This window comes from Copadichromis virginalis, linkage group LG5, assembly GCF_057382275.1.
Source record: "Copadichromis virginalis isolate Kocher_CV1m ecotype Utaka linkage group LG5, C_Virginalis_male_GT1.1, whole genome shotgun sequence".
NCBI classification, from domain to species: Eukaryota; Metazoa; Chordata; class Actinopteri; order Cichliformes; family Cichlidae; genus Copadichromis; species Copadichromis virginalis.
Window position 1 is genome coordinate 26314727 of NC_140622.1, and position 20347 is coordinate 26335073.

At 38.6% G+C, this 20347-nt stretch overlaps 1 protein-coding gene across 1 annotated transcript in view; it reads left to right on the top strand.

The window, feature by feature from the left end:
- The window catches only part of uba7 (ubiquitin-like modifier activating enzyme 7), a 34999-nt gene that overhangs the window by 11060 nt on the left and 3592 nt on the right, over positions 1–20347 (top strand). The window contains exons 20-21 of the mRNA XM_085457060.1: positions 1506–1598; positions 3074–3265. Of these exons, the coding sequence (XP_085313186.1) occupies positions 1506–1598; positions 3074–3265 (285 nt within the window). The remainder of the gene's footprint in view (positions 1–1505; positions 1599–3073; positions 3266–20347) is intronic.

Consider the following 20347-nt stretch of genomic DNA (forward strand, 5'->3'; position numbering starts at 1 on the left):
AATCCCCAGTTCCCTAAGCAATCGTTTCCTTCCAATGTATTTCCTAAAAGTCAGTCACACCTTGGAGTAAAGCGATTTTCTTAATAGGACAGCACTTTCCCAGTGACAGTATCCCTAACACTCTATATTCTTCCTTGATATCCTCTGGGAAACATGGCCACAAAACACATTCAAATGAGGCAACCTCATGGTTTAAGATGCCAGCCATACACTTTGTTCCATTTGTTTTCTCCATTTCCTCTCGTCTTTCTGTACTTGTAAACTTTTGAATGCCAGGTAAAAATAATTTCAATAGTTTAGCTTTAACTACAAATGCATGATAAGTTAAAAAATTAAGCAAACATTGGTGTTGCTGCGCATTGGCCAACTTGAAAAACAAAGTAGAACATCTTGGGTCCAGTTTCAAGTTTTGACTCCAGTTAGTAGCTTAATTAATAAATGATAAAATAAATGGAAAAAAAAGAACAGGCTCTAAATCAACTATAAATCTATATCCTCCAAGACTTAGTGTAACTATTAACTCAAAATCTGTTCAAATAAAAATTAACAGTTGTAAGCATAAAAATTTTTTGCAGTAAATGAGCCATTTCCTTATAGCGCCATTATATTTGTTCAATTATTCCTCCCTACTGGAACTTTTTTCCTCAGCATCTGACATGTCCTGTTGGACAGGACTGGATCCTGTAATAAATGTAATAGCCAACATCTGGACACTGGGCATAACAAAGTCTTTTCTAAACGAGTTTACAATAAACTCTGCCCACAAAGTAGCTGTACCATATTACCCCATGAATAAGATACTGTTGCTCAACAAAAGGTAAAAGCAGGTCAAGATGCCGCTGCTGAGTGATAGAGATTGTTATTAAAAGAATTTAGAGAAGGTAAATGACTTTAAATGAGATTCTGATAACACATGCAATCAACCAAGAGAGGCTCTAATGAAGGTGCATGAGGTAAGTCAGCTAAATATCAAATGTTGTCTTGAATAAGAACAAGACTCCCAAACCCACTTCTCTTCATCTTTATCCCTCTGTGCCCTGGTCAGGCTGTGGATAGATGGAATGTGTGTAGGAGGGTTTCAAAGGCATCAGGTTGCCAGCTTGGAGCTTCCTCACAACCCCTAAAGCAAACCTGGAGTGACAGTCACCTCCTAGCTTTTGTAGAGCCGCACTAGCAGAGGCATGACCTCACTGGCCACGTCGATCACAACAGGAATCTGATTTCCACTGCTTTCTGACAGGGTACTAAGTCATATATCAGAGTGACTGAAGCGACATAACAACAAAGCAGGCAAAGCTCAAAGAGGGCACAGAGAATGACATCACTGAGTATGTCACTGGACGTGGACGTGGCTTTGAACTGTCCCACTAGCAATTTATAATGTTGTTAATACTGTTAAGCTGCCCTTCTGTTTTTTGTCATTATATGTAATTGCTGTTCATGGGTATTAAGCTTCATAGTGTTATATCTTAATTAAAAAATATTTAATGTTCCTACTCATACAGGATGATGACAGCAATTTCCACATGGACTACATTGTTGCTGCATCTAACCTGAGAGCAGAAAACTATGACATCCCTGCAGCTGATCGTCACAAGGTCAGTAATTGTATGTATACATAGTAAAAATAAAAGAAAAATATGGACAAAGATCTAAGAGATGAAGCTGAGCCGAGGGGCGAATGAGACAAAACAGACCTGCCGACTGCTCCCCCTCCCTGTAGGTCATGTTTTTCCTAGGTGCTGCACACACCTGCCCTAAAGCCACAAAAACAGACCCATCACCTATTGTTCACAGAGCAGAACTAATCACGGCACTTTACCTGTCGCCTGGGAGGTGACACCTGAGCCAGGCCTTGTACCAGCTGCCACAGTGACATACACAGCCAAGACATGAACATGGATGGGGGGGGAGTTACCCCTAGGAGATGGGGGACAAAACAGAGTTTGCCTTGTGTAATCAGACATTTCCACATTTTGCGTCTTCTTTGGAAATAACTTCTCCTTTAGTCACAATTTAACCAGTACATAATAAACATACAGTATATCAGTAATGCAAGACCACATGAGGGCTAGACTCTAATATATTTGTAACTGTCAAAGGTAAAAATACTCATCATGCAACATCATCAGTATATTGTATATATGTATGTATATACAGCTAGGTCCATGTTTTGTTGGACCAAGACACAATTTTTGTTGCTTTGTCCACTCAGTTCTGGAAAAATGTGACTAAATCTGAGCAGAGAGTAAAGACCAGTACATTTCAGAAATCATCCTGCTGCTTCTGTCAGCAGTCACATCATTAATCATCAATAGTGGCCCGGATCCACTGGCATCCATCCCTACCCATGAAATAACCTAGCCTCCATCATGTGTGACAGATTAGGTGGCATGCTCTGAATCATGAGCTGTTTCTCTCCTTCTCTATACTTTTGCCCTCCCATCACTCTGGAACAAGTTCATCTTTATGTCCATGTTTTTTTTTTTCAGAACTGTGCAGGTTCTTTTAGATATTTTCTGGCAAAGTTTAATCTGGTTTCTTGTACAACCTTGTACATTATAACGTTTTCCTTTAAAATTTGTGATTGGTATATTTTTCTTTCTATTCAATTCAATTTTATTTATACAGCGCCAAATCACAACAACAGTAGCCTCAAGGCGCTTTATATTGTAAGGTAAAGACCCAACAATAATGCAATAAAGTGCCTCATATTAAAGTTGAAGTGAAAAGCTATAAAATACAAATTCAGCACTTTGAATCAACTTCAGATGTTATATCTGATTTATATGTCCATACGTAACAAGGGGACAGGTCTTAATTGACTGATAAGCCATGAAATTACTTGTAAACATACCTGTAACTAAAATAAAAGACAACTTCTAGTACTTCAGAACTAACAGAGTAAACAAATTAAGTTTCTTTCTACCAGTGAAATGTTGTAAAACACGAGTTTATATTTGTTGGATCACGTTAGGATTGTACTGAAAGTGACTGAAGATAACTGAAATATTTTCTTGCCACTACATGACACTGCGATGTGAAACTGAACGTTCCACTGTCACCTTTGCAGAGTAAGCGCATTGCCGGAAGGATCATCCCTGCCATAGCCACCACGACAGCCGCGGTGGCAGGCCTCATGTGCTTGGAGCTGTATAAGCTGGTTCAGGGTCACCAAAAGATCAGCTCTTACCGCACGGCTTACATCAACCTGGCCGTCCAGTACTTTGTCATGTCCCAGCCGAGCCGGCCTCAGCAGTTTGAAGTGAGTAACAGCTCCATATGACCACAGCTTTATTTTAGTTATAGTGGTTTTAGGGAAGAGATCAATAAAGCTTTCAGTCACATATAGGACCTGAGTAAGGCACTTCATAAAGTCTGACAGACCCTTACTGTGTAACGTACTTTCATAATTTAAACCTGTCTATTTTGAGGATAAATCTGGTGGGTTCTTTGTAGATTCATGTCCTTCCTTTTTTAGTGGAAAGCATTAAGCCATGAATGAGTGCTCTCAGAGTAAAAACCCACTTTTGGCCCTCAGTATCTTGAATATACTGTAAGCCCATTCTTTAACTAGCTCAGTATAATCCTTAGCATATTTCAGTGCAGGCAAGACATAAAACAGATCCATGCATGTTTGGACAAATTAAGTGAATTCAAAGCAACCCTATTCCCTGAAGCCAGTGTCCTTCTGGGCTCAGTACCACATGCTAGACACATTTAAGGTCAGGTTTGAGAGAATATCATGCCAATTAATTTTACAGCACTCTTACATCTCACTGTAGGTCATCTCTGGAGGTAATCAAATACTAGACTGGAATGCTCCAGCTTTCCCACTCAGGGCACTAAACCTCTGACAGGGTCAGTAGTTGGGGTAACTGTGTCCTGTGGGGCTTGAGGGTACTCTGAGACATTGTGGGTCTGGTTTCAGCTTTGGTTACAGGGGAAAATTCAGCCTCTGCATAAAACGCTGTCATGATGACAGAAGCAGTTGTGACTTTTGGAGGTTTGGAGGTTCCAGACGTGCCTTCTTCCTCTCTCCGTTCTTACAGTTGTTGCCTGTAAATTTGTTGATGTTTGCATATACTTTTCTATTTTTTCATGCCTTCTGAAATTTTCTTAGATGTATTAACATTTCCAAAGCAGCACGGGACACTGGATAGAGTCAGTCATTAAAATAATCAGTCACAGTGACAGAGTAGCTGACATTATCCCAGCCAGAAGGTTTATTCAAGTATTCAAGTACTGAATTGGACAGATGGGCAGACATTAAATTTTTCAGACGCAGGCTCTTTCTTCATGGGTTGAGGCTCTGGGTTTTAAGCTTTTGTTTATTCAACAGAGGACCCAAAGGAGACAGGACACCCACAGCCAGAACAGCATTTTTAGAGTTAAAGATAAATCCTAAAGTAATACCGGAAGACATTCATATATCAGGAACACACATGCAATTATATGAGAAACAGAGAATGAGGGTTAGCTGCCAAACCTTCAGCCATATAATGTGGGACATAGTGCCAAAGAAAACATTTTGGTTTTTGTGATTACTTTAAATTCATAATTTATACCAAGCTTTGTAATTGATAGTCTCTCTTTATTTGTTTGTATTTACTCTTTCAATATGGCATCAATTCTAGTTTCTCATCCGTCTATTTATTGTAAAAATAGTTTGAATGTGCACATGTCATTATCATGAGTATATCAGCAACAACATATATTTTGACTAGTGGAAATAAATTAGATAATTTTATTTATGAGATTGTAATTGGCAAAGTTTTTATTAACCTTTTTAAGGGATCCTTATCACAACTGTTTATGTTATGGATTCATGAAAAGCCAATAATAATTTAACCTAAATATTGACACAGATTTTGGCCTCAGATATCCAGTATGAGACTAACTTAATCACCCGGGGTCAAAGGTCCAGGGTGTCTATTCCTTTGTTGATATATAGATATTTTTTAACAAATTGATTCCCTGTAAACATCCCCTATGCATGAATGTGGTGTAGATATTATGTGACTAGTTAAAGAGATCACATAACATAAGATTTCTGAGTCCTGCAATCCTTGATTAACGCATTCATGTGCTGAAATAAATTAGTGTGGAAATATACATAAATGGTGTACATATAAATGATTTTAGATATTATAAATTAGACAACGACACAGAAGGCAAAGCCATTTCTTTTATATTCTCTTATCTCTCTAATCTAAGATTAGAGTTTTTGGGAGACAGCCTTTGAAGCAACTGCAGGCATGCAGCTGTTAAAAATCACTGATCAGACATGCAGTATTAAGGTCTCAGTTTACTTTTGCAATGGCTAAGACCTCTCCCCTTATGAGATCAGTCTCAGTTCATTAATATCAAGTAACAACAGTCACATCTTGCTGGTTGTGCAGGTGGGCCACCCAGTGTTGTTCCAAAGTGAGTTTAATGACATTACTCCATTGCTAGATTCTGGGCAGTCATCATAACTTTACCTGTAGTGCCACAGTTCTGATCGCCTAAGTGCTTATGGAAAATGTGTTTTTAATGTGGTCATACACAGCTGTCACTAAATAACCCTTTAACTTAGCTCTTAAACTAAAATAAATGACTCCCAATGCCCCCATTGTCTTAATAATTTTCCAGGATTTCTTGCAGCTGTTTGGCGAAATATGAAAATGTCCTGGTATTTCCCTGCTGCTGTGCTCTGTATAGAGGTAGAGATATGTAAACAAGAGGTTTGTCCTTGTCTGCTCAACACTCTTTTGCGTAGAATTCCTCCCTATCTTATGTTTTTCAGTTGGGGAGACAAGGCCCAGACATCAAAGGCAGACCTAGAGTAACAAGTTCCTAAAACCTCTTTTACTAAAGGATCATAATATAATACAGCCATAGACTGCTGACTGTAATTAAAAGGTGCACATAGCCAACCATTAGTCCCATAAGTCCCACTGTGAAACCTCGAGCCAAGCATTTTGTGCATCGACAAAATGTATTGACATTTTTTTTAAACCAGACATGATGAGCAGCAGCAAGGTAGTTTTCACAAAGACTTCCATACAAGGAGACATTTTTGCAACCAAAGTAGTCTCTTTTTAGAGAAGCAGAAACATGTTTTTTATACTGTAAAAAATATGAGTTTTTCCATCTGTGTTCTGGTCCTAAAGCTGGCAGTGAACATGCCTGGTAAACACAAAATGTTTGCAGTTCCACAAAAATGGCAGAGTTGCTCACTAAAAAGGTCCCACTTTAGGTTCAGTCCTCCACCCAAGGACACTTGGCACACAGAGGAGCCAGGGATTGAAGGGCAAATACTCACACAACCCTTTCCACCAACTGAGCGACAGTTGTCCCATATAGTATAATCCATGCCAGCTCTCTCATTCAGTCAAATGTTGAATCAGCTCTGTGACTACCTCAGCTGCAAGTTTAAGGCCGCAGCAACAATGTCCTCTCTGTGCCCTTCACACAGAACAGTCAGCTGCAGCTGCAGACTATTTTCAAACATGCAGGGCCTGTTTTTTTTTTAAATTTTACAAACCAAAGCCACCTTTACGTTTCACCTTCAAGGTTACAGTGGGGAGAGTTTTAGGGGCCAAAAAAACCAACAGTGATTAACTGGCTGTACTCTACCAACTCAGTGCCTCGCAAGTGGAGCATTAAGAGATCAGTACTTCCCTTAATAGTTGGTGAGGCCAAAACAGATTTACTTGAACAAAACTTTAAAAAAAATCATGTTGTCCAATGCATTGTTTGTAAACATATCAAACATAGTAAGTATATTTGAATAATCAGTAGTGATAATAATTCTGCTTCCTAGGGACAAAAAAAAAAATCTAATTAAAACTATGTACTCTTTGTTTCTAGTTGGACTCATTTTCTGAGATTTTCTGGTACTAAGTCATTAAAGGACATTTCAAGAGCAGCAAAGATTGATGAGTGCCGCTGTAACTGAGCTGCAGCCTCACTAAAATGCAGAGAAACATCACCTGAGGCAGGCAGAGGAGGACATGTTTCAGCTGTGTGTTAAATATCTCAATCTTCAACCCCTGTAGCACCTTGCCAACGCTCTATCAGAGTACGCTGTCTTTACTTGTCTGCTAGGATGCCTGGTAGTTGTGTTCCATGGAAATACTCCGTCTTACATGCCTGTGCACACATCCTCCACACTCTACTCCTAACTTTGTGCCCTTTCACGCTTCCTCGGTGCCCCACTTCCCCACTTTGCCCTTTCAGTCTCTAATTGAATTAGCAGAGTTGGAGGCAAGACTCTGGAGGCGCTCGTCGGTCAATGGTCACACCGCTTCTTTGTTAATTACCTGCAGAAATGATGGTTATTTCCTGCCTTCACAGGAAGCAGTGCATTGAAACCAGATTTCCCAAAGAACTCTATGTAATCTTGCTGTCGGCAGAGAATCAGGAGGAGGCAAGGATTTTATGTCCATCTGCTCCAGTCTCTGTTTCTAATAAACCTTTTAGTCACAACTTACTTCTTTGTTTGGATTTAAAAATCTGAAAAAAGGAAGACTGTTTAAATTTGCTGAGTAGACATTGTGTCTGTTTATTTTTTTTATTTTTTTTTAATGTAGAAAAGAAAACCCACGGCCAACTGATTTGTGATTTGAGCGTAATTGAAGGTCACACATCTGTCACACAAATAACAGGGAATGGCTTAAAGACAGAACAAGAACAACAAAGGAGGAGATTTGCCTCACATGTGGTTAAATATGTGTTGGTCTCCTTGGACTGTGCCAGTAAAGAAATGGGGTGAATATGATCCAAGGCCTTCTGGATTCCCAGAGGAGTGCAGAGGCCATTGTGCAGTTTGTAACTCAAGACCCAGACATGAATAGTGCTTGTGGGATAATGAGTAATCTGTGATCAACATATGCGGCTTGTGCCTTCTGTTGTTTTCCACGGTTTATTTGGAGGCAGTATTGTTTTGGTAGAATGCTGTTAAGTCAGATGTTTTCTCTACTGCATTGTACTGTTATTGTTGTGCGTTAGTTGCCCATCTATCTTCTCTTTCCCTTTTTGTGTCATCAACAACGATATTGTGTCTTTGCACTGGTTGTTTATTTATGTAGCAACAGACGCAGATCAGATCAGACTGGATATAGCAGATCCAGAACATTGTTAAACACAGACCGTAGGAGGCAATAAAAGTCGCTACCCAGATCTTTTATTTAGCACAGTGTGCGATACATCTCAAAACTCACAAAACTCCATTTATTCAAACTGATAAGCCACCAGTGCTCGATCTAGCTAAATTATCCTCAGTAGTATTTTTCTCTTCCATACATTTTTAATACAGGGGCAATATGGCAGCTGCAATTCAACTAATTGTGTTCAAGTGTGTGTCGAAACTGCTGCGTCACTGGCCTTGATCTCCACCTTTCCTGTAGGATTTCAAAAACTCAGAATCTTTGAAAAGGTTGTGAATTGCTCATTGTCCACTCAAACTCTTCTGTGCAAATATTAAATTGTTTTGGATTTTAAATTGCAAATGTAGAGGACAGAATGCATGACTTTCTACGTGAAATGGGGCATAGAATTGTCTTCTTGCGATTTTTGCAGATATTTGAAGATGATACAATCATTTTAGGATGAAAGAACTTTAGCTGTTTATACCTACATTCATTTCTACTTTTGAACTATTTCAGACTCGAATTTATAGATGAAATTATTTTATTAATAAACAGGAAAGATTTACTTTTCAACACAATTGTACAATCAATTAAATTAGTCATAGCTTTATTTATGAAGCACCTTTCAAGGATGTTGCTGCAGTTTAAAGTGCTTCACATATGAGTGATAAGCTGTTAATTAGACATAACACAGTTTAATAAAACAAGTTTCTGGGTTCAAATCCAGGCTTGGGGCTCTCTGTGTGGATTTTACGTGTTCTCCCTGTGCTTTAGTGGGTTCTGTCCAGGTGCTCTTGTTCCAAAACATGCATGAGTTAGGTTAACTAGAGATTCTAAATTGGGCGTGATTTTGAGAATGGGTGCTTGTCTGTCTCTCTGTGTTAGCCCTTCAACAATTTGATGATCTGTCAAGCTGCCTCTACAAGCATTTTGTGTCCTGCATGTCAGAACTATCAGCAGATTCATGCTGGAGGACCTGAGGGGCTACATTAGGTAATGCACAGTGAGACTTATATACTGGGGTAAGATCACGAAGTTCTTTTAAAACAAGTAAGATTATTTTAAATATGGAAACTGACAGGCAGCCAGTTTAAAGACTACTACGGTGTAATGTGCTTTCTCTTTCGGGTCCTAGTAAGCAGTTTGGCTGCCAAGTTCTGAATAGCAGATACTAGAATACATTGTATTGTATACAATACATTGTTTGATATAGAGAGATCAAATACCATTAGAGTAATCAGGCATACTAGATATAAAAGCATACCAGATTTGAAAGCGTATGAACGTGTATCAGTTTCTCTGCATCACTCAGAGAGAGAAAAGGACGTAATTTAGCAGCAATGCTCAGAAAAACTGCAAAAAAAACATCAAGAAAAAAACCAAGACCTAAATATCAGACTTTACAGGCCTCACTTGGTCATTTTTATATTTCACAACAGTGCAACTAGAAGAAGATGAAAACAGTATGGTTTGTTTGGAAGGGTTGCCAGAAGAAAGCATCTTCTCTCTTAAAAGAACATGGCATTACGACTAAGGTTTGCAAAGTTGCATCTGAACAAACTCCAAGACATCTGGAACAATGTACTTTTGATAGACACGACCAAAGTGGATATGCTTGGTCATAATGCACAGTCCCATGTTTGGCAAGAACCAACTGTCAAGCATATCAGCACAAACACCTCAAACCAAATGTCAAGCATATCAGCACAAACACCTCAAACCAAATGTCAAGCACGGTGGTGGAGGTGTGATGATTTGGGGTTGTGTTGCAGCCACAGGATGTGGGCACCTTGCTGTCATTGAGTCAACCATGAACTCCTCTATATAACAAAGTGCTCTAGAGTCAAATCTGAGACCATCTGTCTGACAGCTAAAGCTTGGCTGAAACTGGGTCATGAAAGCCATCTATAAATGAATGCCTGCAAACCTCAAAGAACTGAAGTAATGTTGTAAAGATGAGTGGGTTAATATTCCTTCAACGAAATGTGTGAGACCGATAAAGTCATATAGAAAACAGTTGCTTGTGCTGCTAAAAGTGATTCTACACCTATTGAGTCCTCTGAAAACTGGAAAACTTCACGTGAGTGTAAATGTTAAAAAGTAGCAGCCTGAAAATCGATCCCTGAGGCGCCCCACTGTTTTCATTTATACGTTTGAGCAATATTAATATATATTCTCACAAATTATTTTATACAAAGATCCATCATGAAAACAGAAAAATATTACAGTATTTGTCTTAATCCCTTTCTCCCATACTTCTTGGTAATTCATTTTTCCCATGTTCCAACTTCTGTTGGAAACTCTTTAAAGCACCAATACTGGTTGGAAATGACTCAAGATGAGTGCAGGTTTCTACACTTTTCATGAGGTTGTGAGTTTTTAAAATTTACCCATCAATTCACATCCTTCTTTTTCTTTCTTTACCTTAATTAAACACAAGAAACCTCAAGAAAAAGCTAAGTTTAACTTAGATAACACTGAATGAGACCATATCCCACGTTTCCCACGTAAGTAGTGGGTGTCTGCATGGCCCATTATCTGTAACATTTTGAAACCAGTGATTTGACATTTAAACCCACTTTTTCATGCATCTTCCAGTGTAGCCATTCAGAACGACTATAAACACATCTGAATTCTAACATGGTCAGACAGCATGTCTTGAGTACTTATTACTAAGCCATTCCCTCTTATTACGTCATAAACAAAATGTTATAGTAAGGTCACAGGTGGCACATAAGTGGTTTTCCAAATTTTCACCTACTAATGATATCACGTACTACCTACTAATGAAAATAAGAAGTGTCTGATTGATTCAGATCATGATTACTCAGTTGAAAGCTAACTAAAATAGATGAAAGAGGCTGTGTAATGGCCTAGTCTTCCAGTTGGTCGGGGATTACCAAAATGGTTATAATTCATACTACAAAGGAGTAAATGTCTATACCAAAAATTAGGAAATCCATCCAGCATTTGATTTAAAAACATACATGACAAACACCTGACAGTTTGAGAAGAATTAGGATTAAGACTCAAAGGACATTGCATGTGATATTGGAGCCAGTGGGGCTTACAGGATTGAGCAAATTACCAATATTCTAAAAGGAAATTACTGGTGCCGTGGGTTCAATTCCAACATCGGATAAGAGGGAGACGCTGATTTAATGTCATCAAGAGCTGAATGTCATATTGATCTATAAATATCAATACCTTGTTCCAGTAGCCAATACATGAAAACGTTGCATCATTACATACAGCATCACATCATGTAACCAAAGAGCATGACCTTTGATTTCTAAAGCTCAGATCAATGTTACAAATAAATACGTAGCAACAAAGGGCATGTTGATCACAGAGCCCAGGGCTGTATGCTGTTATTGAACTGATCCCTGTGATTTGCAGAGAGCTGTGTCCCATTACATGCCTCATACCAATAGTAAACATCGTGTTAGTTACCATATTATTCACAGAGTACGTTCATACATGTGTCTGTGCCTGTATGTTCATAGTAGGTAATGCAGTATTAAGTGCAAGCCATCAAGAAATGGCAAAACTGAAATGTGCAGAAAGAAATTTGCACTTATTCCAAATGGAAGAAAATTATAATGCAAATGCATGTCTCACAATCAGATGCATCCCTGTAAGGCATTTTAATTATAATCCATTGCTTTATAAGTGGGAATCCATCAAACATCTGGTGTTTGAGTGTGTGTACAGGCTCCAGCACGTCAGTGGCCCATTTGTAAGGGTTTTATTGACTTAGTGCTTCTGCCCCAGGTCATTTTCAGTCAGGTGGAGTGCTGTTATCTTCTCATTGAAAGACAGTCACATTGAGATTCTGTTTGCTGTTTTACACGTCAATGGAAGCCTTTTCAAAGCTTCTCACTGCTTTTAGTCTGTGTGTCAAACTCTGCACTCTCCTGAGAAGAGTCTGATCGCTGCTCCTACCCCCGCTCTGCCTTCACCGCCTTCACCATTTGTACCTCACAAGTTAGCTGTCAAAAAGGGACCTAAATTTAAAATAAAAAGGATCTTTAATACTAATGGAGCTTTAAAAAAATTGCATGGGAATTGCATCAGGCTGGCATCCTTGTCTTCTCTCTGGGGTATGATAATTGCAGAGGGTTGGATAGAACAGTTGGAGGTCCCAGCCATCTGCTTCTTCACTGCAGCCTAAAGAAGAGTGGTGATCAATAGTGGTCAAGTAGCAGATGACACTTCCAATCGAACAAAGGGCATATTTTACATAACAGTACTGTTGTCCCACTAAGGAAAACAGGAAAACAAACAAAACTGTTTCTGATGTAACATTTTTTTAAAGTTACTCTTTCAGTTTACACTAAATCTGGAACCATGTGGCATTACAGTGATCATGGACTGTTTGGCCTTGATTAGATAGCACACCAAAGGCTTATCTTTCAGTCTTAAATGCTAAAATGGACCGAAGGACTCAGTGTCACCAAAACGATGTTAACTGGGAGATTGGTTTTCTGGTTTCATAGAAACATTGTATAAACAAGCCTTAGTGGAAGAATTTCCACTTTACAACTGAGTTTTTAGTTTTTAATGTTATTATATGATTGGTCATGTGTCATTTCAGTCATTTGGTCATTTGGTTTTGTGCTATAAGAATAACCTACTGAAAGATGCTGCCTATTTTCACTATTTTAAGTCTCACTGGTCATACAATAATGACTGTATGTTTGTATTTATGTTTGTGTCTCATCCTGGATGAATGGACCAATCTCGTTGAAACTTTCTATAGTGAGCATCAACATCTATATGGCGTATACAGATATTTTATAAAAAATACTACAGTCCCATGTATTTGTACATTTGACAGTTCAATTGAGCATTTGTGTTTAGTAATTTAGTGCCGTTTGTTTAGTTTGTGCACATTCTTAGTTTGATACGATATGTATTTTAACGGTCAGCGAAACTTTTCAAGCATCATCAAAGTAGGCCACTATAAAAACGTAAAGTCTAGAAAAAAGTGCTGCAGAGCAAACAACAACAATGTAGAGATAAGAAAAGGAAGTCTGAATGATCATCATCATGTCAAGAGACAGTTTATGAAGCAACACATTGGATATTAGTTGATCTTTAATAAAATACTATATATTGATATGATATTAATATTTATATTGTTCAATATATGACATTTAAGAAAATTGCTATATTATTACAGTCAGGATTGTTCTGGTAAATTTACCAGTATATATATCTGAGCTAACACCAAAGCCCCGCATGTAGCGCTGGGTGTTAGCTAGCATCACTGAATGATTTTTACATTTTCAAGAAAATGCATTTTACCTAATCTTAAAATTTAACTTCCAGTCTACCAGAAAAGACCTATGATATGACTAGGGATGGGTATCGTTTAGGTTTTATCCGATACCAGTACCAAACCGGTACTTTTGAAACGGTGCTGGTGCTTAAATGGTGCTCAAACCGGTGCTCGAACCGGTGCTTAAAGAATGGAGAACACACACTTTGTCCAAAAACCTCTCAAGTTTAGCTGTTTTTTTGTAAAAAAGGTAACAATGTTAGCCTTTTCTGCAGCTATAGGGGATTTATGGCATCACTCTTGGCTGGAAGCAGTGCTTAAACAATGGAAAAAACTCAAACTTTGTCCAAAAACCTCTCATGTTTAACTGTTTTCCACTTTTTCTTGGGTCATTTTAGCCTTTTTGGCCAGGATGAAGGGAGTATCTGCCATCAAACAAGAAGACAGCCGCATGTAACTACGACGGCGTTTGCTAGTTCACCTTACATGCATTAATGTAATAACGTGGTTAGCCTACTCAACGTAAATTACACACGAACAACATGAAGCTACTCATGCAGAGAAGAACGGCTGCTGCTGCCATCATCATCATCCGTCATCATTTCTGCTACACTGGCAGGGCTAGGGACCAGGACTCTCCTTTTCGGATTTTTGGGGGATGTTGCTAATTCCACGTCCGATAACAGGCACCACACCCACAGTAGATGTGTGAGGTCTCGCAGCAAGCTATCAAATACGGCGCATTTCTCGGCTTTTAACAAAATGCTATACGTCACCAGGTGTTTCATCAGATTCGAGGTGTTACCTCTTTTGGACAGTATCACCTTAAAGCACTTGTTGCAGGCTGCTGAGTTTGCATCTTTTGCTGTGAAGTACAGCCAGACTTTTGACCACTTCGCCTTGGGCATTTTTAATCTGTAGCTCTGCTCTAAAAGAACGTAAGTACCTGGGCCCGCCTACTACGCTTGCAAAGGTAAAATGATTGGCTAGAATCCAAAGTGTATGACATCTCAGGGAAAAAATCACCGAAATAAAGCACCGAAATGTGTGCTGCTTTTCAGTCTGGTTACTACCATTTGTGTCAGAACCGGTGCCATTATGGCTAAATAATGGTTATTATGAATTTCATATAGCTGAAATCTTCTTATTTCAGCTGGTCCCTTTAGCTAAGGACACAGCAGATTTTATCCCTAGCATCCTCCTATGTTACACTAAACCTCTATATTGCTTCCTTCACTGCATCTATAAACCTTCTCTGAAATCTTCCTCTTTCCTTCCTGCCTGGCAACTCCATCTTCAACATCTTTTGTCCAACATATCCACTATCCCTCCTCTGCACATGCCCAAACCATCTCAGTTTTGCCCCTTTAGGCTTTTTCCAAACTGCTTAGCCTGAGCTATCCCTATATCCTATGATTTCTAATTCAATTCCAATAAAAGTCTTAGCATCTTCACCTCCACCTCTCCAGACCATACATCATAGAAGACCTCAATACCATCTTGTAAACCTTACCCTTCACCCTTCTTGCTATCCTTTTGTCACAAATCACCCTTGACAAAAACAAAAAAACAAATATATGCTTAAACTGCAGTCAATATCACATTCAGTAATCATCAGCAGTGGAGAGCAATTTGACCTTCAGGTTCATTTAAGAATGTATCTAGCAGAGGTGTGGACTCGAGTCACATGACTTGGACTCGAGTCAGACTCGAGTCATTAATTTTATGACTTTAGACTTGACTTGAAAAAATGTTCTAAGACTTGTGACTTGACTTGGACTTTTACACCAATGACTTGGGACTTGAATTGGACTTGAACCGGTTTACTTGAAAAGACTTGATATTTTACCCCAAATATAAAATTTAACATGCATATTATATGGAGATTGAAAATGTGACGTCATTCACGGGTAGAACCGCAAAGGATTCTGGGAACTCGTGGCAAGCGGTACTAGCGCACGCAGGCTTTCAATTAAAATCAGTCACACAGCGATAAAAAGAAACACAAAAATGTCAAGAAGCTGTTGTATTATTAACTGCAATAGCCGGTCGCATGACAGCCACGGGAAGCCGACGGGTAAAGAGATCGGTTGTTATCGGATTACGACGTTGAAGAGAAATTGTTCGAGCCATGTTTCCGAAGTAACAAAGAGGCGACTGGATTGCAGCCATTCAAAGATCAAATATAACGTCCTAGAACACTCCAGCTCACAGGTTAGTCTGCTCCAAGCATTTACACAAAGGTCAGTCTGCTGTTGTAGTTAATGCGTCATTTTTCTTAACATAATTGGTGATATAGGTTACAAGCAAGTCTGGCGCTGAACAGAAATTGTCGCGCTATGCTCCTTTGTTTATTGTGCATAAATAGTAAATTATCCTGACACAATATTGCGTTTCGCTTCTGTTATTATGGTACACTGACAAAAACACATACTTTTATTCACAGGATAAAACAGGTTTTTTGTATCACTAATTGTCCAGTACGATTACAGCATACAATATTATTGTCACTGCTACATTTCTGTGATGCTACCAGAAATTATTTCCACTACTAATTAATTACCGTTGAGCTCAAAGGTTATATTAATAAACGGTTAACGAATGTGTATTTATGAAGACGATTTGTGAGACTGGTAAACTTATGATACGTACGATGGTCTTTCGTTCTACACGGTGCATTTCAAGGTCCTGCACCCATCCGTCGGTAAACTGTACCTGGGCTTGTTGCAGTGACCGGAAGTTACTAAACTTCATGAGTGTATGCACTCACTCCAAGAACCGTATAATTATAAATATGCATATAAATATGCTAAGATGAGATAGCTGACTTCATCTAACTAGCAAATGTTTTCCAGGCTACGTTGGTGATACAGTTTTTTTTAATGTGTATGATATTTTTGTCATGCGATTTTAAAGCTGGTCCTACAAGCGCATCCAAGAATAACATGCAGCTTATCTCAGAACTGTCGGTGAAAATTATTCTTGGAGCTAGGTTTAATTGAACTGCATTTTATAGAGGTGCAATTTCACAATTTGTGTATATTTTCTAAGTTCACTATTTTGTATGTGTTGAGAAAAACACAGATTTTAAAATTACATGGTCTAATATTTACATTTAGCATAACTGCAACATTATTTTTTCGTTTGTTTTTTTTAAAGACTCGAAAGGACTTGAAATTCAAAGTTTCAGACTTGTGACTTGACTCGGACTTTTACACCAGTGACTTGAGACTCGACTCTGACTTGCCTGACATTACTTGAGACTTGACTTGAGACTTGAGGATAAAGACTTGAGACTTACTTGAGACTTGCAAAACAATGACTTGGTCCCACCTCTGGTATCTAGAACATTGGATCTTATTGAAATGCTACCAGAATGTCTGTAAAAGGAAAGCTACAAGAAGCTTAAAGAGATCAAGATGAAAATGTGATCTAAAGAGACCACACAGATCCTCCATCTGCCTCCTCTAAAGCTCTCTTTGAGGGCTTCTAAAGGAAAATAGATGCCTTTGAAGAAACAGGCCTCAAGCCTCAATGGGTTGTAAAAATATTTCCACTGTTGGGATTCTTGCCAGCAAGTGAAGCTGAGACAGGAGCGTGCCTGTGCAGAAGTGGTTCTTGTGCAGGCTGAAAGTAGGAGGGCTTATCAAAGTTTTCATACTGGTCTCTGGTCGCTTCCTGTCTCCGAAAGTGCTCATTGTCTCAAAGGGCAAGATTGAAATATACATTATGAACAACACATTATGATATTTCTTCAAATGCTTGGTTCTGTTCACAATAACCAGCAAAAATGGGCTTCAGTTAGATTGGGATTCATTTTACCTCCTTATCAGGTTCATGAGCTAAACTTCCTCAGACTGCACTCCTGCTCTCATATCTGTAGATGGAGGCATCTATTTTTGGGCTCCATCAATCAATTGCATATGTTATCACAAAAGACTGTATTGTGTATCATGTCATATGTTGTTAACAGCCCTGTTAACAGTGACTAAAACCAAAACATGTAATCTAGAAAACAAGCAAACAAAATAGAAAAAGAAAACTCTCATTTTTGTTTAGTGATATTAAGCCTTTGATTGTTGGGTCAGATTTTGGCAATCTTGGTCTACTTTTGTATTTTTTTGTCCTTTTTAAAGAGTCTAATACTGTGCTGACTCACTTGAAATAACACTTTGTGAGCCAGGTCCTTCTGACCTTTTCATGTCAGTCTGCAAAGTGTACGCACAGAAAAGTAGCTCCCATTCACTTTGAGATGGCTTTTAATTTCCCACTTGCTTACATGTATTGCTAAAAGGTCATTTTTGTCTGTAGGCCATATTGATGTCAGTACTCACCTATGTTTATGTGATAATACACATTTATATCTTATGGAATCAGCTGATTACATTTAATATTATTAAGGGGTGAGGATTTATATATTGTGTGTGTTTTTTTAATCCCACGTTCAGTGTGTGTATGATTTTGGCACTGTATGTGGCCTGTTTTCACATAGATAAAATACTGTCTGTCAGGAAGAGAAGGGGGGATCACTGGGCTTCCTGTCAACAAGAGGAAGCAGCCTGCACGTTTGGCTGTTAATGTCAGATGTTGGGGAACTTCATATCTAAATGCGCACGGAGAGAGAATTTACATCATGCATTGTAGTTAATTATGGAGAAGTCACAAACACGGAGTATTTGAGAAAAGCTTCATTTCATTAAACCAAAAAAACCCTCACAGACTGTTTGAAGGGCTCTGTAGAGTGAGAATGAAAAGCAGGGGGAGGACAGATCAGAGCCAGAAATATTACACATGAAGCAAGTCTGGTTTTGTTCTGGAAAAAATGCTTCTTTCAAGTTTTATGGGGAGGTTTGAAGCTCTTTATAATAAAAAGACTATAGAGCAGATGAAAAAAAATTATATACTGTATTTTCACCATATTTTCATCAATTTGAATTTATGTCCCTCAGGCTGATAAAATAGCTATTTGCTTCATTCTCATCTTCTGAAGTTAGACTGTACACAACAGCTTAATTTGTACCACATACAACAATAGACACACAGCAGTAAACCTAAGAGCACACTTATAGCCAGTATTGAATCCTTAATAAAGTGGTTTTTGAGGTTCGACAACCTGATACTCAACTACAAGTCTCAACTGAATATGTGCAGCTGTGATAAACCACCAAGCAACACTTGGGAGGAATTTGTCATTTGCACTATTCTCAACATAACAGGAGGGCTGTCAGACAGTAATTCTAAACTCTAACCTCAAGACGACCTTTCCCAGCTTTTATAGTATATACACTATCCACTATAAGTGCATGCAGTTTAATTATAACCACTTCAGAAGTGCAGCTAAAAGTCTCTTAACAGTGTCCCCAGTCTGGCAGTTCAGTTTAAGACAAAAACAATTACTTTCTGATCCACATTTCGTTTGGTTCCCCAGAAAGAACTGTTTTGTGGGGGCATTTTTGTTTTTATTGCGGAAGTTCCATGACAGAAAGATACTGCATTTGTGCTTGTGGGAAACCGTTTGTAATTGTTTCCAGCGGCCTGTTAGTTTCCAGCATTCTCGTTTATTTTTTCACTCCTGTTGTACTGTGAATAGTTGACGTCACCATGGTAGCTGATTGGCTTTTAGTTCCCCCCCAGAGTTGGGTGACAGACTTGCGAGAGAGGAAAGGAGGAGTGGGAATGAAAATAGACTGCATGCCTGCTTTGCATTGTGTATAAAGAGCAACTGCACACAAAAGCATAGGTACACTGAAAACACACGATCTACTTTACAGTCCAACAGTGATGTTGCATGTGCAAGGTCATAAAAGAATCCTCTTTTTTTAGATGTGTTCAGGTTCTAGTTCTTGTTCTTTCCGTGGATAGTTTAGGATTGTACTAACAATTGATGCTAGTCACACGTTAACATAAGCTGACATGTCCACCCTTATGATGCACATCTTGCAAACGAAATGCAAGAAAGCATTTTAACTGCTCAAATAGAGTAGAAAAGTATTTAACTATTAGTCCATTTACAAAAGTGTGCTTTGTCTGAAAACTGGGACAAAGGACATCGACATCACGTCCAGTGAGACTTGGGTAAAAGTATGTCTCGAGTGTGTCTCCATAGCCTCAAACCTCATAAGTGGTGGGAGTTGTAAGGGCTAGTCAAAAAGTTCCCCTTGGCTGCTGAAGCAGAGATAATTGGACCCAGGTTCAGCCAGAGTTTTGGTATTCTCAGCTCGAGCCAACTTTTGATCTTCACAACTTCTCCTAGCAGACAGCGTCTGTATGTGAGCAGAGTCGACTGACTACGTGACATGTTTAGACTTAATTTCTGCACGTGAGGATTTCTGATCCATTTCCACCAAGTGATGTCTTTTTTCCCCTTAGATCTTGCATATGTGGATTATCATGTTTAGGGTACGCATATAGCGCCAAGTGATGAACATTAGGTCCAGTGGCAAATGCATTGTTTATGCTTACAAGGGTTTAATTAATCTGTCTCAATGTGCAAAGTCAAAGATTAATCCTATTGACCTTATAAATAACTTAATTTACAATCTGATCCCATGAGAAAGCGAGGGGTTTGAAGGCAGTGCCTTTTGTTTTTGGCCTCTGTTGTATTGTAGGCTGTAAAATTAAAATCAGATCAATCATTTCACTTTGGCCACTGCTCAATATAATGATATAATACCAGCAAAACTATTAAAATTCCAATTTGTTTTAGTTTATTGTCTTAAGTGCCAATTAACTCAACCTTAATGTGGCCATTTAAGGACATTTGGAAAGGTTGCCGATCAAATTGTGCAAATATACCTTGAATATCCTTAAGGCACGGTCCTTACAGTGGAAATAAGAAGAGTTCAAATAATGGATGTCTTTATACTTAGACTCAAAAACTTCAGGAAATTGAGAAAGAAAATAGTCCCTCAGATTTAAAATGTCAACA